The sequence below is a fragment of the Apiospora phragmitis genome, assembly GCF_038363925.1.
Source record: "Apiospora phragmitis strain CBS 135458 chromosome Unknown utg000005l:1.0-4161743.0:1.0-4166827.0, whole genome shotgun sequence".
Lineage (NCBI taxonomy): Eukaryota > Fungi > Ascomycota > Sordariomycetes > Amphisphaeriales > Apiosporaceae > Apiospora > Apiospora phragmitis.
The window spans coordinates 3,644,418-3,666,969 of record NW_027117403.1 but is presented as its reverse complement, the minus strand read 5'-3'; the positions used below and the strand labels follow the sequence as shown (position 1 = coordinate 3,666,969).

General features: G+C 53.7%; 10 protein-coding genes across 10 annotated transcripts; 8 read left to right on the top strand and 2 right to left on the bottom strand.

The window, feature by feature from the left end:
* PG994_005143 (uncharacterized protein) lies at positions 1-1,844 on the top strand (the record flags this gene model as incomplete). Its single annotated transcript, XM_066856552.1, has 3 exons — positions 1-595; positions 844-1,202; positions 1,341-1,844. 3 exons carry the CDS (start codon positions 1-3, stop codon positions 1,842-1,844), a joined length of 1,458 nt encoding a protein of 485 aa, XP_066718719.1.
* A 983-nt stretch (positions 1,845-2,827) lies between these two features.
* On the bottom strand, positions 2,828-3,973 carry PG994_005142 (uncharacterized protein; the record flags this gene model as incomplete). The annotated part of the gene is made up of 2 exons (XM_066856551.1): positions 2,828-3,547; positions 3,617-3,973. The coding sequence occupies 2 exons, from the start codon at positions 3,971-3,973 to the stop codon at positions 2,828-2,830; spliced, it is 1,077 nt and encodes a 358-aa protein (XP_066718718.1).
* Positions 3,974-4,970: 997 nt separating this feature from the next.
* Positions 4,971-5,931, bottom strand: PG994_005141 (uncharacterized protein; the record flags this gene model as incomplete). Its single annotated transcript, XM_066856550.1, has 2 exons — positions 4,971-5,441; positions 5,509-5,931. The coding sequence occupies 2 exons, from the start codon at positions 5,929-5,931 to the stop codon at positions 4,971-4,973; spliced, it is 894 nt and encodes a 297-aa protein (XP_066718717.1).
* Positions 5,932-8,024: 2,093 nt separating this feature from the next.
* On the top strand, positions 8,025-9,338 carry PG994_005140 (uncharacterized protein; the record flags this gene model as incomplete). Its single annotated transcript, XM_066856549.1, has 1 exon — positions 8,025-9,338. One exon carries the CDS (start codon positions 8,025-8,027, stop codon positions 9,336-9,338), a length of 1,314 nt encoding a protein of 437 aa, XP_066718716.1.
* A 413-nt stretch (positions 9,339-9,751) lies between these two features.
* On the top strand, positions 9,752-10,369 carry PG994_005139 (uncharacterized protein; the record flags this gene model as incomplete). The annotated part of the gene is made up of 2 exons (XM_066856548.1): positions 9,752-9,768; positions 9,949-10,369. The coding sequence occupies 2 exons, from the start codon at positions 9,752-9,754 to the stop codon at positions 10,367-10,369; spliced, it is 438 nt and encodes a 145-aa protein (XP_066718715.1).
* Positions 10,370-11,580: 1,211 nt separating this feature from the next.
* Positions 11,581-12,815, top strand: PG994_005138 (methyltransferase domain-containing protein; the record flags this gene model as incomplete). Its single annotated transcript, XM_066856547.1, has 3 exons — positions 11,581-11,629; positions 11,656-11,732; positions 11,871-12,815. 3 exons carry the CDS (start codon positions 11,581-11,583, stop codon positions 12,813-12,815), a joined length of 1,071 nt encoding a protein of 356 aa, XP_066718714.1.
* Positions 12,816-14,239: 1,424 nt separating this feature from the next.
* PG994_005137 (uncharacterized protein) lies at positions 14,240-15,382 on the top strand (the record flags this gene model as incomplete). The annotated part of the gene is made up of 1 exon (XM_066856546.1): positions 14,240-15,382. One exon carries the CDS (start codon positions 14,240-14,242, stop codon positions 15,380-15,382), a length of 1,143 nt encoding a protein of 380 aa, XP_066718713.1.
* Positions 15,383-16,868: 1,486 nt separating this feature from the next.
* On the top strand, positions 16,869-18,002 carry PG994_005136 (uncharacterized protein; the record flags this gene model as incomplete). The annotated part of the gene is made up of 3 exons (XM_066856545.1): positions 16,869-16,988; positions 17,081-17,173; positions 17,250-18,002. 3 exons carry the CDS (start codon positions 16,869-16,871, stop codon positions 18,000-18,002), a joined length of 966 nt encoding a protein of 321 aa, XP_066718712.1.
* Positions 18,003-19,777: 1,775 nt separating this feature from the next.
* PG994_005135 (uncharacterized protein) lies at positions 19,778-20,417 on the top strand (the record flags this gene model as incomplete). The annotated part of the gene is made up of 2 exons (XM_066856544.1): positions 19,778-19,915; positions 20,076-20,417. The coding sequence occupies 2 exons, from the start codon at positions 19,778-19,780 to the stop codon at positions 20,415-20,417; spliced, it is 480 nt and encodes a 159-aa protein (XP_066718711.1).
* Positions 20,418-20,577: 160 nt separating this feature from the next.
* Positions 20,578-21,643, top strand: PG994_005134 (uncharacterized protein; the record flags this gene model as incomplete). Its single annotated transcript, XM_066856543.1, has 2 exons — positions 20,578-21,136; positions 21,252-21,643. The coding sequence occupies 2 exons, from the start codon at positions 20,578-20,580 to the stop codon at positions 21,641-21,643; spliced, it is 951 nt and encodes a 316-aa protein (XP_066718710.1).
* Positions 21,644-22,552: the final 909 nt, after the last annotated feature.

Genomic DNA, 22,552 nt, shown 5'->3' with positions numbered 1-22,552 from the left:
ATGGCTCTTCTCAACGTTCGCTGGGTGGCCCTCTCCCTAGTAGTAACACTATGGCCTCTTTTGATGACCCAGCAGCTGGCGCTCGCGGCCCCCAGCCCCGCCACCGCGCAAGCCTGCCGCGAGATCGCGGACGTGCTCCCGGCCGGCCGCGTCGCCTACCCGCTGCAGCCGGCCTACACGGCCGAGACGCAGCGGTACTGGTCGCTGGCGCTGCGGGACCTGCGCCCGGCGTGCATCGTGTCGCCGCAGGACGCGGGCCAGGTCGCGGCGGCCGTCCGGGTCCTCAACGACCACGGCGATGACGTCCGGTTCACCGTCAAGAGCGGGGGGCACGACCCCAACCCGGGCCACAGCAGCATCGACGACGGCGTGCTCATCGCCATGCGCAGCATGGGGGTCGGCGCCACATACGGCGCTGCGACGGGCCATGCCCTCGTGAAGCCGGCGGGCGAGTGGAATGATGTTATTGGGGATCTGGAGCCGTCGGGTGTCACGGTCGTTGGCGGCCGGCTCGGGATCGTGGGCGTGGGTGGGCTGCTGTTGCAGGGTGGCTTGTCGTTCTTGAGCGCGCAGTATGGTCTGGCTGCTGATGCAAGTTCTCCCGATCCTGGATCGCCTCTAATTAGATATATGAGACTGACATTCACTATAGAGCATAGTCGGTTGGGAAACCATCATGCCAAATGGCTCTATCGTCAATATCGATGCCAAAGCTCAGCCTGATCTTGCGGTTGCAATGAAAGACAGCGGAAGCCAATTCGGTAAGGACCATTCATCCATGCACCGCCATATCGTCATATTACGTTACGTACTTAAATACTAACAACCCCCTCCCCCAAAAAGGTATCGTCACGCAGTTCACCATCGAAGCCCACCCCATCGGCCAGGTCTGGGGCGGCGCCCGGCTCTACGACGCGTCCAAGAAGGACGCGCTCTACGCCGCGCTGCACCGCTTCGTTCCCGGCAACGCCGACGACCCCAAGGCCGCCGTCATCTTCACGGACCTGGCCACCACGCTCAACGGCACGGCGGCCCTCGTGTTCTTCTTCCACGATGGGCCGGACAAGCCCACGAGCGGCCCGCTGGTGCCGTTCCTCGACATCCCGCCCCTGATCGACTTGGCCAAAACGCAGAGCTACGCGCAGCTCCTCAAAGCCAACGGGGATCTCAGCTCGGCCGCCGTTGCCAGGTACTCCTTCAGGGTGAGTGTACCATCATTGACGTCCTCCCGAGATGTGTCCAATGTGACCACCTGGACATTGGCAGCTGCCCCACCCCCCAACACCATGCACGCATCTACTTTCTTTGACTGACCACCGCCTCTATTTACTTACTTACAGACCTTCACCATCCCCTACATCCCCACCAACCCAGGCCTCTACGCCGTGATCGCGGCGAAGTGGCGCGACATCACCGCGGCGTACCTGACGGTCCTGCACCCGACGGCGCAGTGCTCGACCGACTTCCAGCCGCTGCCCGCCGTGGTCGGCCGCCGCAGCGAGGCGCGCGGCGGCAACGCCATGGGCCTGCGCGGCGGCGACCCGGACCGGCTCGTGCTGGAGCTGCAGTGCGGCTGGCTCAACGGGCTTGACGACGCGACCCTCTACGCGCTGGGCCGCGACATGACCGACTGGCTGCGGGGCCGCCTGCCAGAGTGGCTCGCGCAGGCCGGGTTGGGGGCCGAGGGGGCGGACGAGGCGTACATGCCGCTGTTCATGAATGACGCGGCGGGCGATCAGAACGTCACGGGGTCGTACCGGGGGCACGCGCGGTACAAGGGGCTGCAGGAGAGCGTTGATCCCGCGGGGCTGTTTGCGACGAGGGCTGGGGGCTACAAGTATTAAGTGAGAGAGAGGCTTGCCCCTGGTTTTCTCGTGGTAGGAGTGCTGCCGGGTGTGCACGATCTTGATGAATATAGGGATTTAGGAAGTTTGTGCCCGAACGACTGCACGGAATAGTAGCTCGACTAGCTAACCTGGATCAATATATTCAGAGATTATCTTGATTGATGCTCACTCAACATTAGAAACAGGCTCGTAAGTTTACTTGGTGTCCTAGTATAGTACATCTAAGTGAAAGCACACCCAAGTAGTAGTAGGTGTATGTAGAAATCATAATCTCATCCCAGGTACCCTAACCTTTCGTCGCCGAGTTTGGGCATCCGCCTTCGAGAACAGCCCCTGTGATGATGCCACCTATTCGTGATCCCGCAGAAGCATTGCCAAAATGAGGCCTAGCAAGCGTCGCGCGGCCGGCGAGCAGAGGGAACAGTACCACGAGGTTTGCCGTCGGCAAAGGATATGGTCCAGGCAGAGGCACTGGGAGATAGGGCAGAGTGGCAGCAGATTCGCCTTGTCTTGCTGGTATCTTGCCAGCAAAAAAAGCTACCAGGAATCCCTGGGTCCTGCTCTTCCTCCAGTTCGGCGATACAGTCAAAATATACCCCTGGCACCCGCTTCCCGCGCGCTCTCTTGGGGGTCGTCAGCTGCATGGTCATTGCTGTTCGGGTTTCCTCGATGCGTGTATAAGTGGTATAGATCACTGGGCACCGCGAGAATAGGTGGAGAGCGGCGGTGATATCATTGAGATTCATCATTGCAAGGGGGTATGACCGGACCGCGCCGATCAGTTGGCCCACTTTGCTTCACTATATCCTTGCTGGATATACATATAGGTATTTATGTATCACGCATGCATACGATAAATGTTACTCCAAAACTAATACAAGTTACAATTAGAAATACAAGGCACACTATAAGGCTAGATGCAAGGTTAACTTGAAGGCTCATTATGGCATATCCCCCCAGTTGCCTAAGCTCACGAACCCCTAAACTGGCACAGCCCTGACAAGGAACGCGGCGACATCCCCTTCATCCAGTCTGTAGTTGCATTGCATGACCTTGGTCAAAGCACCGATGCTGTAAGAATGCGTAGTCAGAGATACAACGCTCTCCTCGTCGTCGTCAAAGATACCGCTCAAGAGCCGGCGCATACGCTCTTCAAGCTGCTCCTCCGACTCCGTCGTTTTCCCCTTCTCTGCATGTTTTATGTCATTTTTGTAGGGATCCTCTTCTGCGAAGTCTGGCTCCAGTACAAAGCCTTGATCCTTGGCCGCGGTGCTCGATATGTAGGCGCGGTAGTTGCAAGCGTCGCCGTTGCGTTTCTCTCTCAGATCCTCCTTGATTACAGGTTGAGAATTGTGGTCTTTTCCAAATACTACTTTAGTGGTGCTCCGGCAGCGATCTAAGGGGCTGGTGTAAATAGTGCCGGGCCAAGGAAGCTTGTCCTTTTCGACCCATGTGAGCCACTCCTCTCTCAGCTCTCGAACATCGTTGTTTTTGACATCCAAGTCGCGTAGTTCTTCTACAATTTCCTTTGGGAGAAGGAGCAGTGGAGCGTCAAGAAGCGATATTGTTACTGTTGGATTGGCACCCTCTATACCAAGATGCTTGGCCAAAGATGAGGAGAATCTGTTACCAGCTTCCCTGAAGGCATTCTCGAGGGTTCCCAAGCTGACATACTTCTTGTAAGCGACCTTGAGATCTTTCTACAAAAATGCCATCAACCGTTAGTTGTTTCTCGAAAGTATCTTGACTTTCGTGGAACTATAACTCACCCTCCAATTGTCCTTTACCACCCTGCCTGCCACCGTCTTCACCGCCCCCTTCTCGATGTAATTGTGCAAGCTGTAGCCGTGACGAAGCAGAAAGACAACTTTGTGTTTTGCTCCATCCTTGCCCTCTCTATTCAGAAAGTCGACGTGGTTGCAAATACGAGCCCATGGTTTTAAGGTCTGATCGGCAGAACGGTCTTCCTTATCGAAATCATCCATGATGCCCAAGCATTCTAGTCGTTTGAGCGTAGGCGGCATAGGTCTTTTCCCATCCTTTTCCCTTTCCTTGTTCAAGTCGCTAACATCATCAAATTCATATTTGAACACGTTCTCTAGCAGAGAGAACTCGTAATTGCCCATGCTGATGTGAAACCTAGGTAAAGCGGTTATGGGTCCTCGGAGAATAAAAGCCGAAATTGTCTAAAATGCGATAGGTGTGGGTGCTTGGAGGCTAGAACTAGGCTGCAGGTGTATTTACTCCGCGTCTGGCTAGGCTGATTTTTCCTATGATTCCTCCGGAGGACGTCTGGCATAAATACGTAAGGGAGCAGATCGAAAAGATTGTGCCTTGTCGTTGGTTGGTCGCAAGCAACCGCACACGAGGAAACACGGCGGGTCCAGCAAACCAGCGCTTCTTTGTTCAAAATCGGCTCAAACGGCATCGTTGAACCTGGCTGCCCAACCCAACCAACTCGCAGGACAAAGCCGTGTGACAAAGTGTTTGCGGCATGACTGAATTCCCAACCAGCACGTGATTCATGAGACAAGGGTCACACCCCCCTGGGTCTCGACATGTACTCGCTATACAATAGGGGAGGTGCTTGTAAAATGTTGAAATAACCCATTATTGTAGTCCTTTGCGCCGTGTAGAAGATATCCATATACCCAACCGTGTAAGAAAACGCCGATCCCAATCCGTCGTACCTATGTACATCCCCTGTGGCCCCCCCCGGATTAGGAGTCGCTTCGGAAGCCAGGTATTCCCCCGTAGAAAGTCTCATGTATATCGTTACGCCATAAATAAACACTGGAAGTGAATTCCAAAATCTTGCTCCTCATAGTCTTAAGGGGGAGATAGTGACCCCCCTTGGGTAATGTGATAGGGATCAATGCTTTTGCTAATTAAAGGCCGTGCTTGACAGTCCCACCCCCTGGCCCGTTGCCGTTCATAGGAGGTGGTTCCTTCTCTGCCTTAATTAGCATTGCAAGCATAGATCCTTCCTTAACACGTAATAGCGGCCCTTCGACGGCGGCTAGAATGCCCGAGATAGCGTATGAGTGAGTCGTCAAGGATATGAAGTGAGAGTTATCCGTATCGAAAATGTCCTCGAGGAGGCGTTGTTTGCGAACTGTATGTTCATCTTCTGTCTCTGCAGTTGTTGTCCCCATCGGTCCTCTTGGCCCTCCAAAGAGTATCCTTCTCCTTGAAACCGGGTTCAAAGTAGAACTTGGGAAAGTTCTTCTCTATCCAGGACCTGGGGCTCCTTCTATCGCATGTATGATTTGTTAGCCGCTCTCTTAGATTCTCCTTAACAACGGGTTGAATGTTGCGCCCATTCTCCTGAAGTACGTCGCCATAGATAAGCTCCGTAGTCTCCAGGCACCGGACCATGGGGCTCGTGTATATGGTCCCAGGAATCGGTATCCCGTTTTCTCTATTCCACTTCACCCAGTCTCTGGCCAGCTCTCGAGCCTGTTCCCTCCCCTTATGAACTAGTGGTGAATCGACCCATTTTATACGCCCGTCCTTATCGCCATGTGAGGCAAGCAACTCGGGCAGTTCAGGGAGCTCATCCAACCTGGCTCCTTCCACCAGTGCCCATTTTTCCTATACAAATGTGTTAGCAAATGCGCGAGCTACTTTTTGCAGAATTATAGCACTGGGGATCGCATACCTTCCATTTGGAGCCCACCGCATCCATGACGACGTTGTGAACACCTCTGCCGTGACGCACAACGTATATCACCTTATACGATACGTGACTCTCGCACTCCCTGTTCAGCTTTGCGACATGGCTCTCCAGCCTCTTCCATTGCGAGGAATCAGGAGATGACTTGAGATCTTGTTCATAGTCCTTCTCGAGGATGCCCAATTGAGGGTAGGTGGCGATGGTGGTGGGCGAACTAGAGCTGTTCTGGCCATCTTCTGTGTAGTCCACAAATATCGCCTGTTCGGTTGTGAACTTGTACTTGCGACCACTCATACCCAGGGGCGTTTGGCAGTTTTCTGTTGCTGTGTTGACTGTTAATTTCGGACGGCTTTGAAAGGTGTGCTTGACCGCGCGCTTGATGAGGCTACGTAATCTTTTAACGGACATGCTGCTGGTTGTGCCACGGAGGGCGTACCGGAGTGTCTAGAGCACCACCTCCAAAAAGGGTCATAAGTGTAATAAGTAAGTAAGTCGCCTGCTGATTAGAGCGACATTCGATGCGCGAAGAGACTCAACACCGGTCGGTCGCTGCGGCTTGTAGAAGAAGAGAACCAACTTGATGAGCGCTTGCTGCGAACGAGTCACCGATCAGGTAGTCATCACCCCTTTGAAGGCTGGTAAGTCCAATCAGGTCAATGTGATGGGCGAAGAGAGCCTTGTCCCCCCCCCCCCAAAGCTGTCCAAGGCTCCCACCACCAAGGTCCCTTCCGCTTGCCGTGCCAGTGCGGGGTAGTCAGGTTCCGACTTATCCACGCCTGCGCACAACTACTGCACAACCTAAGCACTGCCCCAGCCACCACTCAGCCCTGCACCATACATAGCCCAGAATCCATGTCAGACGAAGATGGGCACGGGATTAGTCCCTGGAGGGTCCCGGCATCCGTCCATTTGTCTTGCAGGCAACAACTGCCTTCGCTTTCCACCGAGTTGAGGTATGTATATATACTCCGTATACAGTATCTACCCCTGAAACTGCATACGGGGGAACGTGCATATGTGGGTATTAGTGCATATTTTTTTGAGCCCGACTCACTTTTTGGTGGGAAAGTGCATAAAGTGCATACTGCATACGACTTTTGAAAAGATGCACTTTCAGGGGCCTTGACAGGGGGTTCTGGTACCGCTAGCAGGGGGTTGAGGCCCATATTTCGACAATTTTGTGTGTATTTCCCTACCAAATCTGTCGTTTGGGGGACTGCCCGTCGACCTAGGTGGTGGAAAAGTGGGCCAGGCCGGTCGGATCCGGAGCTTTTTGGTGAAGTTTTGGTGGCAGACAGGTGACCCACCCATGAGCCCCAAAGTGCATAAGGAAAGCGAGCCTGAGTTGTATGCAGTTTCAGGGGTACGTACTGTATAACGTATGTATATACACATGGGGCCTCCATTGCGGCTGAAATGGCGCCGGCCTAAGCGCCATTCCATTCCTGCCCCCCAGGATTGGGCTGGCGCAAAATTGATGGGTACTGGCCTGTTGGGTAGGTGATACGGGCGGTTGCGACTGTCTCGTCCATTTGCTTTTGCGTAAATGTGTCCTGTCATCACCACATCTGGCCAGGTTGGTCGCCGAAGCTGAGTCTGTAACATGTCGAATTCATGTTGGACCTATCGATTTTCCGATTGTGTGGAAGACGAAGTTGCCGCCCGAAAAACCGCTGCACAGAAGCTGCAAGCACTGGTTCGTTGTCCATCTAAGCACACCAATCTCAGCTGTGCCGCCCCCTCAAGCCCCTGCACTGCACCCTGGCTTGCAGCAGGTTGGTGTTCCACCTCTTCTCAGCTTTTTCACAATATCGACAGCCCGCTTCAACATGTGTGATCCGTCGCTTCGTAATAACTCGATGGATTTCCGCCAGCCTCGAGGCAGACTCATTCTTGTCGAGTAAACTGGGCGTTTTCTCGATTCGTTATTTCTTTGGACACATAGCGAGATTGTTTCTTCCCTTGCATTGAAGACTACCTTTGCTCCACAAGAGTGTGCAGCCCACTCAATCTCCAGCGTCATCTGGGCTTTGCCAATCCGAATCTTTGGCAGAATGGACATTCTGCGAAAGTACGCTTCGACTGAATATGACCGAGAGAAAGAGTCTCGATTTGCCGATAAACCATGCCAGAAACTTTACTTGTATAGCGCCGTCGATGTACCAGGTCAAGACTTCGAGGAGCCAACTTATACGCGTTCAAATGAGGAAGGCTTATTTGATCTACTGCGAAGAAACAGGATCGCGCGAAGAAGCTTAGGTTCACACACGGCGTCCCTTGAATTGATATTTCTGCCCGTGTCAGAGAAAGGGACAGGGTTTTGCCTCAGCAAGACCAATTTCCGCTGGCTCTTCAACGACCTCGATCTGGATGAATCGCTGCTGGGTTTTTTAATCTCGTCTAGGTCAGGATGGTACCATGTCGATACTGGGAACGGCTGCCACAGCTTTCTCTACAAGGACTACTTGTACTCGATGGCATGGTCCTTCAATACGAAGATTATGGAGACTAGAGCCCTAGTTTCTGAACGGAGCGAATGGAAGAAGCATTCATTCCTGAGGAAGGATAGCCCTGAGATTCCGGGCCAAGAAGACTTCTATCTGCCTGGACTCGAGCCCCACCATCTGTATCATCCTCTCACTCTAGCGCTCTTTGGCTTGGTTGATGCAACATGCTATCTGGATAGACTCATTGTCACAGACGGCTACAGTCTTGGGGACATTGAGCTGATGACAAAACATGGGGCGTGGGCGAGAAAGGAAGAAGAGCTGAAGGCGCGGAGAGAGACTGAGATTGGGCAAATCCGACGCCCCGGGACCGCTTCTAAGCAACGACAGGACTGTCATCGTAAAGACACGAAGGATCAGATCGAGGTCAACAAGGCAGGGCAGCTGGAAGAAGCTGAAGCATCCAAGAAGGAGGTGAACCGGCTTTCCGAAGCCTCGAGGAGAATTGCTACAGTGATTGGCGTCTTTTCGACCTTGTTCAAAAGTGTCGACGTTGCAAAATCCATAGCTGAGACGCTGGAAAATACCGACGGCTGGAAAGAATGGCTTGAAAAGGCCGTTAGGGAAGAGAAAGATGCTCCCGAACACCAGGAGCACACCATTACGCAGTTCAACCTGGTGGCCGAGTCGATGCGAGCTGCTGTGCAGCTACTGCGCGCCAGGATTCACACAGTCAATGAGTCGGCACTCTCTACCCAGAAACGAGCCAAGGCCCAAGCCAACGTCGTGAGTTTCCGCTGCTTATTCACCGAACACGACCTTTTATATAACACCAGGCTAACCAAACTTCAGGTTTCTGGGCTGATTGCTCGCGAAGACACCCGCATCGGTCATACATTGGCCGACCGAGCCAGACGGGACGGCAGCACCATGAAGGTGATCGCCCTGATGACCATGGCATTTTTACCGGCGACCTTTTTCGCCGCGCTCTGGTCTATACCGGTGTTAGAGGACCCGGGCTTGACCAAGGACAACTTCTGGGTCTATTGGGCCTTCACTGTCCCAACAACCATTGTCATCTTCTTTGTCTGGGACTGGCTGAATGACAAGAACCTCTGGAAACTCACCGAACTAGAAACTTACCACGCGGCTTACCGTGCGTTCCTAGGAAAGTTCAAAAAGGACAATGACACACGTGCCAGGGATGTTGTTAAGAACCCTGTTATTGTGAACACTGCTGAACGTAGCACGGATATGCTGGGTGGTCGGGAATCACCACCTAAGGAAACCGATCTCGAGAAAGCCTTGGGAGTCGACAGAAGGTCGGCTTACTCTCCATACCCTGCAAATCCCTCGCCGCAGCCCTAAAAGAGTTGGGTTGTTCTAATACGCATCAATTTATGACATATTAGATTGCATTATTCCCTTCAAATTGTCTGGTTGGTATAAAATTTGGGTCAAAATGGCTGGGTTACGATGTTAACGAATACTGTTTTGTACTGAAACGAGCTGGCTGCGGGACTTACTTAGGATACCGTCATTATAATATATCGGGCTACAGATTGTGTTAATATATTTACATATCAGAAATAATTCTTGAAGGCAGATTGAGCTATCTGGAGTCCTTGGATCTGTCCTACCTCTTCTGACTTGATATTGTAGACGGAGGGGTTGATGGGGTGGTTTTGCTACGTACCCAACCGCCTTTCACAGCCATCGTGACATCCTTCCTGCTGCCAAATACCCTATCAACACAAACTACTGACCACCCAACCGATGCAATGGCGATTGAGGAGCTGTACGGAGTACTGAAGTAATGGTCTCGATCTAGGCCAGCTGGCGGAGCTCATTGGCAGTTGGCTCCGCCCGAAGCTGTTATTAAAGATTGGTAAGCGCTATGATGGAAATGGCAGATCCGAGTTTATTCCTTCTCCCCTTTCAATAAATGGTTCAATCCGTCACCGACTTTATTTGACAGACAACAGCAGCGTGGCAAGCTTTCGGCAAATTCGCTACCCCCATTCGGCAGTGTGGTACCCGGAGAGTTGGGTGCAGGAGGCTGCTTCGGGCTCAACGACTTCAACTACATCCAGGATTGGGAGGTCGAGAAGCACGACGAGGCGCACGCGCGCGACATCGCCTGGCTCAACGCCGAGGTCCAGTCCCTCGAAGCCCAGGCGTCCGCGTCCGCGTCAACGGCGAGGCGTGCTGGACGAGCGCGGCGGTCAAGCTGTGGGCTTTCGGCCACACACATTACAATTGCGACTTCGTGGACGAGCACGGGAAACGCGTTTACGCTAACCAACGCGGTTATTCCTTCAGCCAGTCGCCTGGGTTTGACGGGACAGCAGTGGTTGAGGTTTGAGGATGTGAGCGGGCGACCGTTCAAGTGGGGGTGAATCTTCGAATATACCTAGGGAAAAAGGCAGATTTCTCGCAGCGGCGGCTCACCAAACAACAAACATTGAGGGCAGCTGTCAAAAGACTGCTGGCGATGCCCGCTTGTAATATCAAGAAATTCTAATTTGGAGGTTCTGCACTGGCGCCGAGGACTGGTTGGATGGATGCTTTTGTGCAAGACCGATGCGAATTTGGCCAACATGAGCACACTCATCTGGACGAGGCACTCTACATACTTACCTACATGTAGTTAGGTTCGGTCGGCCTGGTTGTCAACCACTTCATAGGTACTCATGATAATGATTCACCATGCATGCAGCTTTACTTGAGATGAGAGTATCAAACATTCACCTACTTTTGCAGCGATGGTTGAGGGTGACGGCCCGACGCCCCCTATTTATTGTAGCCACAATCATGCCGCCTCTCGTGGCTTATTCGGGTTCGTACACGTATCCCGTATTCGGATCGCGGCAACCAATCGTTCCGTCCGATGCATCTGGCAAAAACAAAATTGGCCAATGCGACAACGCGATTTAACCTAACAAGTCCCTGGCCCAGGAGAATGAGCGTTGCGGGGACTTGGTTGAGGCTAGAACCATTGGCAAATAAAATTGCCATTCGAACTTTTGCTGTCGAATTTCCGGCGGCTAGACCATGATGGGAATAGTGAACGACGAGCTGGCCAATTGACTTTGTCCGTTTCACAACGGAGAGGAGCATCAAGCAGGGTGCCAGAAAGGCACCTTGACTTTACCACTAACAAGCAAAAGCGGTGGCCAGCATTCGGTGGCCAGCATTCGGTGGCCAGCAAGCATGTGTTTCTTCTTCTCCTGAATTGTAGGTTGTCGCTTGGGCAGATTCTTGAGCGGTCTCCCTTCGCGACGGGGAGGGGATCCATATTAATTAAATAATAGACCAGATTTACTACTACTGCCACCAATACCACTACTAACAGCTCCCTTTTCTTAAGACGACTTGACTCGCTGGTTAACTTGCAAGCGGAGGTTGTTGTGATCGTACCACTCCTACTTCCAGATCATCGCTCCTTCTTCTACTTCCTCCTCCTTCACCTTTCCCCTTCGACTAATTACCAAATTTTAATCAACTGCCCGCCTCATCTCTTCTTCAACACCTCATCATTCAACATGGCTACCAGAGCAAGATCCTCGAGAAGCAGGACCGCGAGCGTGATGCCGCCTTCAACGCCGCCATGCACGGCGAGGCCTCGGGTGCCGATGGTGGTTTCCGCGCCATGATGCGTAAGGGTGGCGGTACCGCTGCCCAGAGAGGGCTGCTACCGAGGAGTACTTCAAGCACTGGGACAACCAGACCGCAAAGGACGAGACCGAGGAGACACGAGCGGTAAGTAACACCCTGCACCAGAATCTCACTTGACGGTGCTCGGAGAGGGGTCGTACGATCCCGTTCTTTCGCACCATCTTCTTGGTGTAGACTCCCCTGTTAGAATTCTGAAACTAATTCATGCTTCTCCGCCCTCAGAAACGAACCGCTGAGTACGCCACGCTTACTCGCCATTACTATAACCTAGCGACCGACTTGTACGAGTATGGCTGGGGCCAGTCCTTCCACTTCTGCCGCTACTCGATCGGCGAGTCCTTCTACCAGGCCATCGCGCGCCACGAGCACTACCTCGCACACCAGATCGGCATCAAGGAGGGCATGAAGGTGCTGGACGTCGGTTGCGGTGTGGGTGGCCCCGCCCGCGAGATCGCCAAGTTCACCGGTGCCCACATCACCGGCCTGAACAACAACGACTACCAGATCCAGCGCGCGACCGCCTACGCGAAGAAGGAGGGCCTGTCGCACCAGCTGGACTTCGTCAAGGGTGACTTCATGCAGATGGACTTCCCCGACAACAGCTTCGATGCTGTCTACGCCATCGAGGCGACCGTGCACGCCCCCGAGCTGTCGGGCGTCTACAGCGAGATCTTCCGCGTCCTGAAGCCCGGTGGCATCTTCGGCGTCTACGAGTGGCTCATGACGGACGACTACGACAACGACAACCTGCACCACCGCGAGATCCGTCTCGGTATAGAACAGGGTGACGGTATCTCCAACATGGTCAAGGTTTCGGAGGGTCTGGAGGCGATGAAGATCGCTGGATTCACCATGATGCACCACGAGGATCTGGCTGACCGCCCCGACCCCATGCCCTGGTACTGGCCCCTGGCCGGCCAGTGGAAGTACATGCAGAGCATCTACGATATCCCTACCATTGCGCGCATGACCTGGTGGGGACGTGGTCTTGCCCATCGCTTCGCCGGTATGCTGGAGATGCTGAGGGTTGCCCCTGCCGGTACCAGGAAGACGGCCGACAGTCTTGCGGTGGCCGCAGACTGCTTGGTTGCTGGAGGCCGGGAGCACCTCTTCACCCCTATGTACCTGATGGTCGGCAAGAAGCCTGTCCACGCAAATGGCTCGTAAAAAAAGGAGATCGCGATAGAGGGGAGGCGCAGAAGAACATAATGAGGTGCAGCAGGGGGCACATTGATGACAACATCACAACATTATCCAATATCACAAACACCAAGCGCATCCCTTCAAAGAAGAGGGCAGACGTCACGAGACCGCGACATGACGGGATCTCACAGCCGACCAAAGCTGCATATATCCCTTAGTAGTAATAGAGGGCCGAGCTGACAGCACCACCGCGCCCCGTCTTACTGCATGACCGGGACGGTGGGATCGAGCTCGGTCCCTTGATTCTATGTATCTATTTTCCGAACCCGACCTTAGCATTTGGCGGAGCATGGGGGTTTAGAAGAAAAGTCAGCATCGACACAAGAGCATGTCAGAACTAATACAACTTCATGAACAAACTGTCTGGTTCACGTAGAAGCTTGTGGCATTGATACCTACCCCCTATTGAACAATTGAATGAAGCGCAAGTGGCGCTGCGAATTGACTTTTTGGTTAGATTTATTCGCTGGGACCTGCTGGAGCTTCGGGGCTTCCAAGCTCTCAAGGTCCGACCTGTAGCTTAGCTCACCTGGCAAATGGATTGAGCATTTTGACAGCTTTGTGCGCATCAGATCTGGACTTGGCATGCTATGCTGCTGCAGCCTATAGGCAAATAATTAAGCAATTCTTGGAGGTATAGACAGAGACGAAATGCCTGATGCTTTATATGCACCCTATCTACCTACGTGTATTTAGTCAGCTTGGTCGATCAAGTTGAACGGATATATTGGGGATCCCCAACGAAGATTCCTGTTTTCGTTGATGGAGTCGGGGTGTCTTGTGTCTGCTCTGATAAGAACGAAGACCCCGTGCTGGAGCTGATTCCAGATCCAGTAGCAGGCTAAACTACAAAAGAACTAGCGCAATTGAGATATCGTGGGCAAGCCCAACAAGAGCGGTTTCCTATTCTCCCCGAGAAAAAAGTTGAGCGCAAAAGTCGGGACCTGACTTGGCTTTGCTCGACGGGGATTGGTCTAGCAGCGCAACAAGTATCCAGCAAAATTTAGAAAGGCTGTACCAGCTAGAGGGAAAAAATCCCTCCAACGAATCTCGTTGTTTGATTGCGACCAGCAAGCCAGCAGCCCCAGATCCCCCTCCAGATAGAGAGACAGACAGAGAAAGAGACAGCTTAGCTCCAGTCGACTCAGCAGCTCACCCCCCTGTAACGCCTACACTTTTTCGCTGCTTGCATGCTGACTTGATTTTCCACTCTTCCACGACTTCCGCTCCTCAGTCCGAAATCTCACCTTCTGTCAATTGTCTGTCTGCCTGCCACATCTTCCGGCGGATCTCGGATTGGACTTGATCCTGTCTTTCTTTTTCTTTATACCCTCTCTTGGCCAATTGACCCTTCTTCCGACGCTTGTCTTCCGATAATCTCCCACAAAATGTCGCGATACCTTCGTCCGGCAGCCCGTGCTGCTGCCTCCGTCTCGCGAGCCACCGCCTTCTCTCCCTTCGCCCCCTCCACCATTCGATCCATTCCCCGAGCCACCCCCATATTCGCTCAAAGAAGGACATACGCCGACAACAAGGGTGTCAAGGAGTACACGGTTCGTGATGCTCTGAACGAGGCTCTGGCTGAGGAACTCGAGGCCAACGACAAGGTCTTCGTCCTCGGTGAGGAAGTCGCCCAGTACAATGGTGCATACAAGGTGACCAAGGGTCTCCTGGACCGCTTCGGCGACCGCCGTGTCATCGACACCCCGATCACCGAGTCCGGTTTCTGTGGTCTCGCTGTCGGTGCTGCGCTGAGCGGTCTCCACCCCGTCTGCGAGTTCATGACCTTCAACTTCGCCATGCAGGCCATTGACCAGATCGTCAACTCCGCCGCCAAGACGCTGTACATGAGTGGTGGTATCCAACCCTGCAACATCACCTTCCGTGGCCCCAACGGTTTCGCCGCTGGTGTCGGCGCCCAGCACTCCCAGGACTACAGCGCCTGGTACGGCTCCATCCCGGGTCTCAAGGTCGTCGCGCCTTGGTCCGCCGAGGATGCCAAGGGTCTTCTCAAGGCCGCCATCCGTGACCCCAACCCCGTCTGTGTTCTTGAGAACGAGCTTCTCTACGGCCAGACCTTCCCCATGTCCGAAGCCGCCCAGAAGGACGACTTCGTTCTCCCCATCGGCAAGGCCAAGGTCGAGCGCCAGGGCAAGGACCTGACCATCGTCACCCTCTCCCGTTGCGTCGGCCAGTCGCTCGAGGCTGCCGAGCAGCTCAAGTCCAAGTACGGTGTCGAGTGTGAGGTCATCAACCTGCGATCCGTCAAGCCCCTCGACCTCGAGACCATCATCCAGAGCATCAAGAAGACGCGCCACCTCATGGTCGTCGAGTCCGGCTTCCCTGCTTTCGGTGTCGGTTCCGAGATCCTCGCTCTGGCCATGGAGTACGGCTTCGACTACCTTGCCGCCCCCGGCCAGCGTGTCACCGGTGCTGAGGTCCCCACCCCCTACGCTGCCAAGCTGGAGGAGATGGCCTTCCCTACCATTGACATCATCGCGAACCAGGCTGCCAGACTTCTCAAGGTCTAAGCCGAATCGCAAAGAATGAAATGAAGGAATTTGGAAGGGAGCAAGTGCGATGGAAGTGGTCACTTGTTGAGCTATCATCGAAAGAACCGAACCCCCTTTCAACGAGAAGCTAAGCAAGGTCGTGGCAGGTTGAGGCTGCATTAGCTGCAACCCAAAAACGTAACAAAACTCTCTCCCACACATATTATGACAGCCTATGGCTTTTTGTTCTCTTGATAGTAATGCGCAATGGGCATGGCATAGACGCGGAGTATGGATTTTTCCCCCGGGGCCCAAGATAGGTCACAACTACGACGCTACAGGTTGTGATTCTCAGAGGAGAGTGAACAGCATGAGAGGCGATTCTGTACTTGTAAAGCTAGGCTAGAGAGGCGTGTGAATTGAAGAGAGATCTGTACAATCCAAGTAGTCGATTGGGTTTCGAGTTTGCCTTGTGGCGTGCTTTTGTCGTAGGGCTGTCATCAGGGTTGACAACATGTGAGCCTCGTCAAACGTTATCAGTCAGCTATCCCCCAACTTTGTATCAGCTCAATGTCCATTGATTGGCGGGAGGTTTTTAAATATCCATCGATATCTTGGAGAGCCATGCCAGGAAGTGTTTAGATTCGATATGCACATTGGGTTTTTGAGAGATATGGATGTCTACTTGTCTGTCAGAAGTCAGTTGGGCATTATTGATACATCAATCTATAACATCCATCCGTTGGGACAAAGGGAAGCATCATGTAAAAAGATATACGAACTACCCCTATTCGACCTAGGGACTGTTCAAATAGGGGTAGCTCGTATATTTTTCTCGGAGTCGGGGGAACGCTTCAACTTCGAAATTGACAGCGCAGGAACGACATGTGGCAGCTACCAATATGGCAACCATCAATCTTTAGAAATTGGGAATGCATTTTGGCCACTCACTACCTCACATATAACATCGAACTTTGGCCTTGCCCTGCCCGCGACTACGTGTACATCCTGGCCGGCTTCTTAAGTACGTACTCAGGTCTCTACGAAGCAGCCACTTGATGTAACAATGTTGCATCCAAGAACAGAAGCACCACAGCCATTCATAGGCATCAGACAATTCCGAACCGGTTTGCTCGACATGCTGCAGCCGTAGCCCCCAGTTCAGGTCCCCACTCGGAATTATCGAGTGCTCATGACGGCGCTGTTCCGCTTCTACTCTGCACCCCTGTCTTCAGCTGAACAATAAAGGCCCTGCGGGACATCACCGTAACCACCTGAGCCAACAGGCCACTCACAGCTGTCTGCAATGACCCGTATGAGGAAATGATCGTTTTTTATTCTTTCTGCTCGCTATGGCGGCAGCTTGGCGTTGGGCCATCTGCCTCATAACGGACTGAGGGTTTCTGGACACTCTGCCAATGTTCCAGACCACTCCTCACTAGTTAACTTACCGCTAGACCTCCAGTATTCAGCCCTACGAACACGGAGGATATATCTGGAGCACAGCCGGAAGACACTGATAGCAATGCTTCTAGAGTACGCCGCCCGAGCGCCGCAGATCCTGCGCCAGCGGCTCGTGGACGAGGGCTACCCGGCCAAGGCCATTGCAGAGACCGAGATAAAAAAAGGATTACCTGTCCAAGCTGTCGGAGACCACGCGGATGACTAGCCTGCTCGAGCCAGTCACCCACAAGAGCGACCTCTACGGATGGGCGGGATGGATACACTGGGAGACAGACCAGCGGCGCCCACTTCTACGCCTGCGAGAAGCCCCTGTTGTTCTTCGGCGTCGACATCTACACGTGCAAGCAGTTCGATCCGGAGTTCGTGGTAGACTTTACGCACGACTACTTCAAGGCCAGCGATATCATCGCGAAGGACTTCAGTTCCTCGTCCCCGATCTCAGAAGAACCAGCCGCCAGCGAGACGGCGCCGACGACGACCGCGCCTGCTGCGGGTGGTAATCGCCCGCTACACGTTGAACGACGCCGATCTGTACAGACTGTCCCGGCGGCTGCTGGCCGAGCAGCCCCCCTTTAAAGTTGGCGATGCGCTGGTCGTGTACTGGCTCGAGGGGACGGACGAACTGTTCAACCTGGCGTGGCACATCGAGCGTGAGGTGTTCGAGGAGCGCTTCGGCAACGACGACGGGCAGATGCGCCAGATCTATGGGCTGTGCGAGGACGTCAGCACTTTCGTCCTGGTGATGGACCGGGTCGCCCAACGGCCCGTGGGGGCGCTGCGGTCGATGCGCTCGCGTGCGGACCTGGGCTTCTTGACGTTCCGGGAAGCGGGGGAGTACGCGGGCGTGACGGCGTCGCAGTTCCGGCAGCACCACGGCCTTGAGGTGGACTGGGTGGACAAGACGGTCGACTGGGGTACCCTGGCCGTGCCCAAGCCGCACCGCGTGGCCCACGGCCACCTGCTGGCCGCCATGCTGTTCCGCGCAGGCCAGGCGCGCGCCACTACTTCGTCCTCGCCGACGCGGACCTGCGCCGCACTTTTGATTTGCTGGAGTACCCGTTCGCGGCGCTGGCGGGCACGACGGAGCCGTTCGGCTACGAGGGGTCGGCTTCGAGCGTGCTGCTGTACGGGTGGCCGGCTGAGTTCTTCGTGGCTATGGAGAGGAAGTGCACCGAGGGGACGGATCCGCAGCTAAAGCCGATCTTGCTCGTTTGGGTCGCGCCCTTCGTTTCACGGTGTCAGCATCGATCATCGGTTCATGTTCGATTTTGCGGTTTGGCCTGGGGGGTCGTCGCCGGTGCCAGTCCAGGAGAGGGTAGGCAGGGGCGGTGGCGGTGCTTGTAAGGCAAAGCTGTAGTTGATCGAGGGGGTTAGTAGGTTAGGGAGTGAAGATGAGATGCGATTGGAGAGGATTAAGGTTCATCGACATCCCTCTCCATAGTCCCTATTGGTTACAGCGGAAGGGATAAGGCACACACTCCTTTCAGCACGCTGATCGCAGATGTTGACTATCACGCTATTTCATCTCGTCTGAAGTCTTGATTCGGTCCGCACACGGCTCTTGGCCTAATCTGATCCATCTGCGATTATCTGCAGCGCATTACTCGCATGTCGCATTGGGATCTACGACGTTGGAAACCGGAATGACGTTAGTTTTGGCCGGACCGGAAAAGATCAGACGTCTATGGGCAGCTCAGTAAACCGGATTCTTGTTTTTATGCATGGCATCGTCTGTTACGTAGTATATCAGATGGAACATAGAAGGAATCCTGCCACTCCTTCCTTTCCTCCGTGACGACGAATAAGCGAACTAATATACATATAGTAGCTATATCGATGGGAAGTGCGGGGTTTTACTAAAACACTAGGATGTTAGAAAGCTTATCCCGACCACGGATTCGTAGTTACATGACCGGACTCGTTCTGTTTCATCGCAATCCACTCACCCATTCCAGTGGGTCAGCGAGCTTTCTGAGGGATGGATGATGGAAAACGAGCGAGGGTTTCTCTTGGCTTTTTACATAACGCTTGCTACTACGGAGTACAGAGCACTACAAGCAGTAACATGGCTCGCTCTGTCCACTTTTGCAAATCAAGGCAAATCAATGCGCGCCCTGTTGCAGCCTGGGGCCTGTCAGGTCTCGGCTGGATTGCCTGATCTGAGTGGGCTTGCAAGGCGGGCCTAGACTTTCCTAGTGCAAGAGGTAAAATCATTAATGGCCCGAGACTATTTTTATACTGTAAGGCACCTGAGATCTTCACACAATTCTCCGAGGTCCAGATTTATGGAAGTTAACAGGAAAATCTCATGACATGTCCAGGGACTTTCCCGTCATTCCTAGCATGACATGGGCTTCTCTTGGAGTCTGCACACTTTATTCAAGTTTGACCGCATGGCTGATCTGGAAGATCTACCCTACGGCTTCGCTCTCTCTCCTCTGATCTGCCTAACCTGACTAGTGGTCCCCTTGGTGAGACCTCGTGGTTGAACGACTGCCTTGGCCGAGCGTTCAAGCAAATGTGACACTATATGCTACCGGCAGGTTCGTTGTGACATTTAGCTTGGCAATGAGACGCAGTGACGAGGAATGTTTCTTGTTCAGGCGGTTGTTCTTGCATTAAGTGTGGTGGGTACGGGATCTATGTGGAACACACTACTGTGAGGCAGGTATTACTGTACTACTAACCATAGGCCTCTGTTAATGAGCGATGATAAATAAGGCATGCCAACATATTAATTAATATTGACGACTAAGGCGCGGGAATTACTCGCAAGGGCCCAAGACCACGTCCTAGCTCAATCACATTTGGTAATTTTCGTTCGTTGCCTTCATGTAGTATAGTATGTAGGTAGATCCGTTGGGCGGGATTCCGCCATCAGCGTGCCGGCGGACGAGCGGCGCGACGAGGTCGCATTGTTGCATTTTCAGCCCCTGAAAAAGAACCTGGCATGAAAAATTCATTGGACGAATGCGACCCAACGCGACGGTGACTTCGCCCATGGATCTTCGAGAAGAACTGATGCTTGGGGCGGAGCCCATGAGACGAAACCGCCGAGGGCGAAACATCGTATGGAAACCGATCTGGCGTGCCGAGACCTACTGTACGGTATGTAGAAGCCAAGGGAGCTTAAACCAGCTCTGCCCATGCTCTCATCGCGTAGGTATTTCGTGTCTGGCTGATAGGTATATAAAAGTGATCGGCATTCCCACAGGCCCTTGTCCCTAGCCTCCACTCTCTTTCTGGGTTTCTTGAGATTTTCCTCTAGTCTTCCATCTCGTCTGGACGGACCTATGTAAGCGAGCTGGATCTTCAACGGTGGCCAACACTCCGACCCCGAACCCGACAACTTCGAAGACGACGACGACAAGGACGACGACTTCTAGGTCGATGGAATGAAAACGGAGAGGCCAATCGAAGAGTCACATTTCATTCTATCACCATGTTTGGGGGAGCTATATTCGGCGGCTCGGGGAAGGGAGATATCAGCGACGACGAGGGATACATTCTGGTCAATGTCTCGATCGCCTTCGCCGTCCTGACGTCCGTCTTCCTCAGCCTGCGGTTCTGGGCCAAGACGTTTACCTCGCAAGACGTTCGGCCTCGATGACACCTTCCTCGTGGCCGCGTGGTTCGTGAACTTGGGCATGTGTGCTATAGCCATATGTTAGTTTTCTCTCTCTATCTCTCTCTCTATCTCTCTCTCAACAATTCTTCCCCTCAATTCTCCTGGAATTCACTCCTGTTATCAACTGCAAGGGGTGGCGATGATGTGTACTGACAAGCGGCGAACTATAGTATCGACCTACATCGGCGGCGTGGGACAACACGTCGAATACCTCGAGGAGACGGACCCGAGCAAGCTCGAGGGCTGGGCCAAGAGCATCCTGGCCTTCGAGATGGTCTACTTCACGTCCATGGCCCTACCGAAGATGGCCATCGTCTTTTTGTATTTGCGCGTCTTCAACTGGCGCGGCGCGATGCGGACCTGGGCCTACGTCATCCAGGCCCTGCTGGCTGCGACTAGCCTGTCGTTCGTGTTGGTCGCCTGCTTCCAGTGCCGGCCCCTGGCCTTCTGGTGGGACCGCACCATCCCCGGCGGCGTCTGCATCGACGTCCAGGGCTTCTTCCACGCCCAGGCCATCCCCGGCATCATCATGGACTGCTTCATCATCGGCCTGCCGCTGTCGACCATCTGGGGCCTGCAGCTGCCCACGGCCAAGCGAGTGGCGCTGGCCTTGATCTTTGCGATTGGCAGTTTCGGCATTGTATCCTCCATCATTCGCGCCGTTACCTTTTTTAGCACGGCGGCTTTCGCGGATCGAACATGTAGGTTTTTGGATGAGAGCCCCCTTTTTCATGCTGCACGAGGGGGAGAAACTTCTTCCCCCTTACTTGCCCGGTTTCAATCAAATGGTTTTACTAATCCGGGAGTACGTTATAGTCGCCTCCGTGGCCTTGGTCGGCTGGTCCGTCATCGAGACGGGCACCTACATCATCACCAACTGCCTCGCCAGCCTGAAGCCGCTGCTGAATTACTACGCGCCGGCCTGGCTCAAGCGCCTCGTCCGCAGCACCGTGCACTCGGTCACCAAGTACGGGTCCTCGAACGGCACCTCGCGGGCCGGCGCCGGCGGCGGCGGCAACAACAGCAGCAGCGCCGCCAGGAGCACCGCTGCGCGGAAGCAGCAGCCGCAGGAGGACGAGATCGAGCTGACGGGCGGCCTGCCCAGTCCGGCGCCGATAGGAGGAGGAGGAGGAGGCAACAAGGTGTCCCGCTTCTCCGTGGACGATGTGAGGGGAAATGGGACTACGGCGGAGCCTTGGAGGCTCTAGCCTGTCCTGCACTGGCCAAAAGAATACGGAAGGAAATAACCAAAAAGTACGGCGTAATATGATACGAATGAATGAAAGTGCACCGACAGAGAGAGAGAGTATGGCGTTCTGATGATACCAGCTAGCATAAGTACTTACTACTACTTAGTAGCCAATTTATTGATACCCCCCCATTCAACACCATCGCAGCCCCTTACTTGAGATACTGACGGATGCACTGCGGTTACACAGAAGAAATGAAAGGCGGGGGTAATGGGAGGCAAACCTACTGCTGGCATATGACACTCCTACTATAGCAAGATGCGGCAATATTCAAAGGTGCAACAAGCTCGGAAGAATTTGCAGAGATAGGCCCTGTCTGGGTGCCATGTCGCGATTTGTATGATAGGTGAGGCAATTGGCAATGCAGCCAACGATGGGGACGTCGAGCCGATAACCGCATGACGCTGCTTGAGCACGGCGTACAAATACCAATCGCGACATATTTCCTGATTCGATGCTGACACCACGATGGCACGTATTGAAAAGGGAAGAAGAAAAAAAACAGAGGCGAAGACCATGCAGCTGTATTGAGCATTGAAATTCCGCTTTGGACGGGAGCTTGGACAAGCAGTCGGGTCAAGTGTGCCTGTCAGTCTGTCGGTCTTATCAGCAACTAAACTTGGCGCCCTTGGCACCTAAGCGATCTTCGATTACGTGGCATCGGTCAACTTTTTAGCGGTCCTCACAGACGGGCCACCCACACGACTTCTGTCCTCCCATCTCCATCCTCCTACTTTCATATCGAGGCACAGCCAACAGCACTGAAGACTGCTACTACAGTATGCACCATGACCCGATCGGCAAAGACGGAATCGTATCATTGCTTCATAGGGTCTTTTTTATCCCCCTCCATTCATGAATTATCGT